Source organism: Nestor notabilis, unplaced genomic scaffold (genome assembly GCF_000696875.1).
Source record: "Nestor notabilis isolate BGI_N333 unplaced genomic scaffold, ASM69687v1 scaffold22943, whole genome shotgun sequence".
Classification (NCBI taxonomy): domain Eukaryota; kingdom Metazoa; phylum Chordata; class Aves; order Psittaciformes; family Psittacidae; genus Nestor; species Nestor notabilis.
The window spans coordinates 3,049-11,189 of NW_009923657.1; the positions used below are offsets into that span (position 1 = coordinate 3,049).

Sequence of the window (8,141 nt, forward strand, 5' to 3'; positions counted from 1 at the left end):
CATTGGAACAGGCTGCCCAGGGCAGGGCTGCAGTCACCGTCCCTGCAAGTGTTCACAGCCCGTGTAGCCGAGGCCTCAGTGCCAGGGGTTAGTGGTGGCCTTGGCAGCGCTGGGGAACAACTGGATTTGATGAGCTGAAAGGTCTTTTCCCACCTGGTTGATTCTCATTCAAAAATCAGGGTTTTTTTCTCATTTAGAGGGCAGTGATGTACACAAGGCTCATGTGCTCAAGCAGGAGGATGCTTGCAGCTCTTTGCAGCAGGAAGAGGAGCCCTGCAAAGGGCTTAGGGGGTGGTTTCATGTCTGTTGTTGCATTGAGTTTGGAAGCAACAGTAAAGCAGCAGATCCCTGGGGCCAGGACTTGCAGTTTGAGAAGCTGCTGCATTTGGAAAGTGCTCCCACCACCTCCCAAGGAATACAGTGTCCCGGCGGGTGAGGAGGTGGCACCTGCTGCAGCGACCCATAGAGAGCAGAAGGCGATGGCCCAGAACCTCCCTGGTGTATCTCCAACCCTGCGCCCTGGGGATGTACCCACCTGCTGAGCTGGGCTTGCAGGAGCTCCAGCCTGGACTCAATCTGTCCTGGTCTGTAGTCGCTGTGCAGGGGCATGTCCTGTGAGCTGTGTACCAAGGAGATGTGTTGCAAAGGCTCTGGGTGGTGGTTCGGCCTTCGGTCCTCCCAGAAGGAGAACATGTTGGGGATGTCCAGGGGGGTGGCTGGAAGGAGAGGACACAGCTCAGCACTTCTGTCTTGCATCTTTCAGTCTCATTGGCATGGGGCTGCTCCAGAATCCTCCACCCAACATGTTCATGGAGAGCCACCACCCTGACATATGTGGTCCTCAGGGAGAGTCTATCACCCTAGCACCTGAGGTGCTTATGGGCACCCAAGGTGCTCATGGACACTCCATCACACTGGCACCCAGCACATCTCTGGAAGGCGCATTTGGCCTCTTGGGACAAAAGAAACTGCAGGGCAGGGGAGGGACAGAGCAGATACTACTGGGGACAAAAGGCAGCAAAGACTGTTGGCCACGACCACGGCTGCCCTCAGATCTGCTCTGCCTCAAGACAAGGCCAGCGTGGCATCACGTCCAAGCATCTCCTACCACTCTCCTGCCAGCTCTGGCCTCTGCTGTGGTACCTGCGTAGGACTGGCTGCTCTCCGCTGCCTGCTTGCCGACCTCTGTGCTGCCGGCGCCCGTGGTGACGAGGCTGAGTGTGGGCAGCGCAAACCCCTCCTTTTTGGATGTGGGGAAGGGCTCAGCCTCCGCAGGGCTGCCAGTCTTGGCCTCGTCGTCGCTGGCCTGGGAGCAGGGGGTGGTGCTGCTGCCCACGTCGTCCCACTGGTCCTTACTCAGCGGGTCCTGCGGGTTGGTGAGTTCTGAGTAGGTGTGATACTGCTCTGCATCAGAGATGCCCGTGTCAGGGTCTGTGGGGCAGCACAACAGGTTAATTTGGGGAGTACCAGACATGGCAAAATCAGCCCCCATCCCCCCGAGGGTACCCGTAAGTTGGGGCACCCTAAGGAGAAGAAGGGAGGGAGGGATGGAAGGCAGCATGGGTGCCGCCAGGTCTGCAGGGATGGCGGCACCAAGAGCTGCCCCTGCTCTGGGGCTCCTGCCAGGGCAGCAGGTACAGGATGATCCCCAGCCCGGAGGCCGAGCTCTGCCGGTGCTGTAGGACTCACCAGGCTTGTTGGGCTGGCACAGGGAGTGCTTGCTCCGGCGCACCCGCCGGTACGTGCAGTCGTACTCCTCGCTGAGCGGAGAGCGGGGAACGCTGTCTGCCTGGGGGGTGAGAGGGGCTGGTCACCAGGGACAGCGGGCATGGCCCCTCCGTGGGTGCCATGGCCCATCCTCGGCCCCATGGGGGCTACAGCCCATTCAGCATCCTCCTTAGGGCTGGTGTCCAGCTACCTCTGGCTCTCCATCACTGCCCTGTCCCACCCAGTGACTCCTGGACTGGTTGCAAAGCTCAAGGGATCCTAGAGGCTCGCCTTGTTGCTGTGAGGTTGAGCTGAGGGTGTCAGGGCCATGCGGAGGGAAGGTGCACCCTGAGGTGGGCCAGGACATAGAGGGAATTTGACTTTCTCTATCTTAACAGGCAAGTGTCTCTGAAAACAACTGTCAGGAAAGGACAAAATCCAGTCATAAAGTTTAAGTCAAACAGCAATGACAGAAATCCTCCCAGCCTTCCACCCTCTGCTCATTTAAAAAGCCAAATTTCAGAGGAAGCTGGTTCTCAGCTCCATGAAGCACGACAATATATCTTGCTTTAGCAGCCTCAAAACCTGTGTGTCACCAGTTGCCCAGGCTGGAGCAGTCCTGGAGATGTTTTACAAGTGCAGAGCAGAGCACTACCAGCATGGCTTGTGGGGCCACCCTTTCTGAAGAGCTTAAGGATGTGCAGTGTTCTCTGGGGAGAGCATAACCCCATGGAGAGTACCTTGGGAGACTCACCACCAAAGTGAATGAGGAGCACTTGTTGGCATCCTTGCTTCAGCCCTTGCACTCCCCAGAGGCACTGACCCTCCCTGGGACAGCCCTGGCACTCACATCTCGCAGGTTGAAGGTGATCTCCAAGTTGCTCCAGAAGTTGTCAGAGAAGGCTGGGTACATGTCCAGGACCTCCAGCAGATCCTCCCGCTGGATCTTGTGCAAGTCGCAGTAGGTGAGAGCCCTCACGTCAGCATTGGACTTCCCTGGGCGGGCGTACAGGCTGATGGGCTCTCCAAAAATGTCGTTCTTCCCTGTGCCAAGAGACAGCCATTAGGGGGAGGTGGGCACCTCCTCCAGCTCCAGAGGGACCAGCAGACCTCATGCTGGGGCTCATGAACAAGGGGATGTCCAGTAAGCCTGGATGCTGGGGACACTGAAAGCCATCACTCATGGGAACACTCCGCGTGCCTTTATGGCCTCTCCCTGCCATCGACTGCAGCTCCTGCATTCCCTGTCCACTGGTGTGATGACCACCCAGATGTTGAGGAACAGGGTTCCCTTCCCCAGGATATGAAGAAGTCCTTTGCCCCTCACCTGCCACCCTTTGTTGACTGCTCATCACCCTTCAATCACCACCCATCACCCTTTTCTCCTTGCCCATCACCCCTTTCCCTCCCAGAAGGAAGGACATTTCCACCTAAGATTGCCACCACAATGTCTTCCCGGAGGATCTCGATGGAGCCCCGGGAGATGAAGTAGAGCGTGGTGAGAACATCTCCGTAGTGCACCAGGGTGTCTCCGGGCGGTGCATGAGTTGTCTTGAACTTCATGGCCAGGGCACGCAGGCAGCCTTTGCTGGCTCCTCGGAAGGCTTTGCAGTTCTGGAGCAGCGTGCGGTTGAGGTGCAGGCAGATGTCTGCCTGCAGGCAGTCAGGGAAGCCCTTCAGCACCTGCGAAGAGCAAGGGAGAGATGCCATCGTGCCACCATCTCCACCGCACAGCGTCCAGTCATAGAATCATGGAATGGTTTGGGTTGGAAGGGACCGTAAAGCACATCCAGCTCCAACCCCTGCCACAGGCAGGGACACCTTCCACTAGAGCAGGTTGCTCCAAGCCCCTGTGTCCAACCTGGCCTTGACAACTGCCAGGGATGGGGCAGCCACAGCTTCTCTGGGCACCCTGTGCCAGCGCCTCAGCACCCTCACAGGGAACAGCTTCTGCCTTGTATCCAACCTGAACTTCCCCTGTTTCAGTTTGAACCCATCACCCCTTGTCTATTGCTACAGTCCCCGATGCAGGTCCCTCTCCAGCACCCTTGTAGCCCCCTTCAGACCCTGGAAGCTGCTCTGAGGTCTCCACGCAACTTCTCTTCTTCAGGCAGTGGCTTCCCCAGCATGGCTGTGCCAAATGGGGAGCCCCTGAGCCCAGAGAGCCAAAGCTGGGGATCTCTCTGACCTGCCCGTGTTGGATGCCTGCCTGCCTGTCCCTGCAGATGGCCAGGGATGAGAGCATTCCCGAGCAATAATAACAACAACCAGCTCAACCTATTTATACCCACTGGTGGCATCTCCCCCTTTTCATCTTTACGCCCACTAATCCTGCCTGAATGAGAGCACAGACGGGTAACAAAGTGCTGTCCTAATTAAACATCACCTGCCTGAATGCCAAGCAGCAGCACGGGCCAGTTGTGTGCAGCAAATATACCTATGGCAAACACCTTGTGGTGAACGAGAGCTAAATCCGAAGGTGAAATCAAGGTCAAACTCCCAATATGCTGCTGTCACCAATGACTCACGGTGCTGGGGTAAAATCTGCCTGGGTTTGGGTTGGTTTTGGCCCCAGGGTCCCCCTTGCTCTCCTCTCTGCTCACTTCCTGTTGGTGGCCAAATCTGGGACATCCAGGCTGGGGCTGGTGGCTCCATCGGGATCCCACTGGCTAATGGCAGTGCCTGAGATTCCCTACTGGGAAATCAGGGATGGATGAATTGATTGGGCTGTGGGATGATTGATTAGCTCATATTGCATCTCAGCAGCATCCAGCAGGAACTGGTGTGAGCGACAGCACGTCCAAGCTGCAAGCTCAGCTTGTCACAAGGGATTTGTGACCTGGGTTTGCACTAAGCCAGGAGAACCTGGGCTTGGTAGGGTGCCATGGCTTTGCTTCTAGTTACTGCCACCGATGTCCAGCCCAGGGTGGACATCTCCACGGGAGAGGCTTAACTCGAAGCTCTCCCAGCAGCAAACCCCCAAATGCTGCCCAGTTCTTTAATGTGGCAGCAGCAACTGAAGATGGAGAGGATGGATTTGTGCAAATCTGTGTCCTGATGGGGGTCAGGGATGGAAGAGCATCAAGTCTTAGGAAAAAAGGGAGCATCAACTGGGAATGAGTGGGCCAATGACCTGCCCAAGGCAAAGAGATGGGGAGTACAAGGTCCCATCTCTCTCCTTGCCTTGTCCTTCCTTATTCCTCTCTCTGTCTTGCATCTCTTGAGCCAGCACATTTTTACACCCTGTACCCATGAGCTGAGTCCTGCCCCCTCAGCCCCAGCCCAGGACTCCTCAGCTGAGCCCCCTCCTCACCCTCATGGTGCCCTGGCGCCGTCGGTACAAGGTTCCCTGCCAGGCTCGGAGACACGGCGCCGCTCCAGCGCGCCCCACCATTGATCCCCCTTTGCCAACAAACCACCGCCTCTCCTGGCTCTAATTAAAATGGATTGAGGTTTATTTAAATGCCCTCCTTTCCCTGCCGCTGAGAGCGGGATGCACTTTGCTTAGCAACCAGCAGTGTGGAGAGGAGCTGGATCGATCCGTGCTCCGTGGCTCTGTGACACCAAGAGGCACTGGATGGAAAGTGCTGGGTGCCAATGAGGACTCTGAGCTCCTCACCAGTGCGCCAGCACCAAACCTGGTCTCCGGCCAAGAAGTGTCTTCATGGCCTCCTAGTAAATGCATAGGGATGGACAGACAGAGGGGGAGAAAGAGAAAGGGATGGACAGACTCTGTCTCCAGCCTCCCAAGTATTCTCCTGCCTCCTCTACACCCTTGTTGAAAGGATGGAATTGTTTGAGCCTGAACCTGGGTTGTTCAGGACAAGGTGCATGAGGAGATGGGGCCTCATGCCGCGTACTCACCGCGTTCATGTCGATGCCATTGGTGTAGGACCAGGCATGCTGGAAATACTCCTCCAGGCGCTGGCGCAGGGGGTTGGGGATCTGGTGGAAGCGGATGAACTCCTTGACCCGCAGCATCTGTGTGTGGTAGCGGGCTGTGCCCGAGTACAAGCGCTGGATGATAGCGGAGACATTGCCGAAGATGCTGGCGTACATCAGAGCTGCAACGAGAGAGCAGGACTCAGCAGGACCAGCCAAAACCCAGATCCACCACAGACCTGAAACCACGGGGAGTCTGAAACCCATATTTCTACCTATTCGTCTGTGCAGAAGCAGCATAGGTGCAGTAAGATATTCTCTTAAAATCATACAATCCCAGACTGGTTTGGGTTGGAAAGGACCTTAAAGCTCATCCAGTTCCAACCCCCTGCCACGGGCAGGGACACCTTCCACTAGAGCAGGTTGCTCCAAGCCCCTGTGTCCAACCTGGCCTTGAACACTGCCAGGGATGGGGCAGCCACAGCTTCTCTGGGCACCCTGTGCCAGCGCCTCAGCACCCTCACAGGGAACAGCTTCTGCCTTGTATCCACCCTGAACTTCCCCTGTTTCAGTTTGAACCCATCACCCCTTGTCCTGTCACTACAGTCCCTGATGAAGGTCCCTCCCCAGCATCCTTGTAGCCCCCTTCAGACCCTGGAAGCTGCTCTGAGGTCTCCACTCAGCTTCTCTTCTCCAGGCTGAAAATCCCATGTGCTCTCCCTGTTTCTCCCCCAAGCTCCAAAGCAGGGATGGGGACAGCAGGACACGTGTAGGCACTCACAGCCGATGAGCATAACACAGATGGAGAAGATCTTCTCGGAGTTGGTGTTGGGTGAGACGTTGCCAAACCCCACGCTGGTGAGGCTGCTGAAGGTGAAGTAGAGAGCAGTGACATATTTATCCTTGATGGATGGGCCGGAGGAGAGGTCACTGTCGTTGTAGCGCTTGCCGATCTGGTCGCCCAGGTTGTCCAACCAGCCGATCTTGTGCTCCATGTAGGGCCGCTCCACGTTGCCGATGGAGTACCAGATGCAGGCCAGCCAGTGGGCGATGAGGGCGAAGGTGCACATGAGGAGGAAGAGCACGGCTGCTCCGTACTCGGAGTACCGGTCCAGCTTGCGGGCCACGCGGACCAGGCGCAGCAACCGGGCGGTCTTCAGGAGGCCAATGAGGGTGGTGGTCTGCAGGGGAGAGGTGAGATCCCTTACGGGTGAGCAGGGGGTAAATCTGGCCAAAGGCATGTCTCCAGCCTTGCTGTGCTCCCTTTGAGGGATGAAAATGCATTTCTGGAGCATGAATCACTTTGTCCTGGAGGAGACATCTGAAACAGGTTTGGTGAATCATGCCACAGAAAGGGCTGTTTCCCTCTGCTGACCATAAAGGCAACAAGCTCTGGGATTACAGGAAAGCAAGTGAGAGGAGCCACGGCCAATGCCATGTTTCCTGGTGGGGCCTGTCCTTGCCAACTATTGCTCCCAAATCAGCTGCCTTTCACCCACCCCACAGGCTCTCAGTTGAGGTGGGGGCTCCAGGTAGTGCAGTAACCACAGGGACATCGCACTGCCGACACTGAGTCTGGCTGGCAATGCAACCCCGAATTCAGTCCCTAAACTGAGCTTCCAGCCTGCTCTGCTCGGTCAGCCCCAGTGAGGGCAGAGCGCCCCGTCAGGCACTGTCTTAGCACTTAGAGTAGGGTCTGCAGCTTCATAACGTCCTTGTCCATCCCTCTGACTAACAACCCCTCTCCTTGCAGCCATGCACTGCTTACATCAAGCCATCCATAGCCCTTTCATTCTCTCCCTTCCATCTGCTGCTATCCATCCAGGAGTCCCCCCCTTGTCCCGATGGACCTGCCTGTACCTCATCAGAGCCGGAGCGGAAGATGAGCAGGTCAAAGGGGATGGCAGCAACCATGTCGATGAGGAACCAGCCCTTGAAGTAGTGGATGGCGATCTTGCCGGGGTGGCTCACCACCTCGTCGTTGATGTTGACATAGGTGGTCCGGAAGTTGATGACAATGTCCACGATGAACATGATGTCCACGATGAGGTCAATGATGTTGAGTGGGTCACAGGAATAGCTGCAGTCCCAGTGCTTCTCCTCCACTTGCTCCTCGTTGAGCAGGAAGGCGGCCGAGTAAGGGGTGAACACGGCTGTGTAGATCACCAGCAGAAGGATGAGCCAGTCCCACACGGCCTTGAAGGGGCTGTAGTGCAGGATGGTCCATCGGTGGATGCGTGGTGCCTGCAGCTTGTACTCGGGGAGGACATCAGCACCCAGGGACAGCACCTGCCAAGAGATGGGTGTGAGGAGGACGGGAGACCAGGAGAGAGGTTGGATAAGGCCAGGAGCTAGGCAAGGGGCTCCCACATGCAGCGAGGAGCATGCGGTGAGTTTCCTGCATCCTTTTTGTCTTTGTTGCCTTCATGTGTTTGTCCAGGAGGCAACAAGGTGAGTTGACCTCTATATAATCAAAGAATCAGAATCAACCAGGTTGGAAAAGACCTTTAAGATCATCAGGTCCAACCTTTACTGAGGTCTGCTCAGCTCCT

The 8,141-nt window shown here is 56.6% G+C and overlaps 1 protein-coding gene across 1 annotated transcript in view; it reads right to left on the minus strand.

Annotated features, from left to right (window-relative positions):
* Positions 1–7,940, minus strand: part of LOC104403964 (potassium voltage-gated channel subfamily H member 2-like) — a gene marked incomplete at its 5' end in the record, with an annotated part of 10,098 nt that extends 2,158 nt beyond the window's left edge. Inside the window, 8 exons of the mRNA XM_010012267.1 lie at positions 536–716; positions 1,144–1,431; positions 1,690–1,789; positions 2,558–2,751; positions 3,138–3,390; positions 5,572–5,771; positions 6,371–6,770; positions 7,450–7,940. Of these exons, the coding sequence (XP_010010569.1) occupies positions 536–716; positions 1,144–1,431; positions 1,690–1,789; positions 2,558–2,751; positions 3,138–3,390; positions 5,572–5,771; positions 6,371–6,770; positions 7,450–7,940 (2,107 nt within the window). The remainder of the gene's footprint in view (positions 1–535; positions 717–1,143; positions 1,432–1,689; positions 1,790–2,557; positions 2,752–3,137; positions 3,391–5,571; positions 5,772–6,370; positions 6,771–7,449) is intronic.
* Between the last annotated feature and the right edge of the window lie 201 nt (positions 7,941–8,141).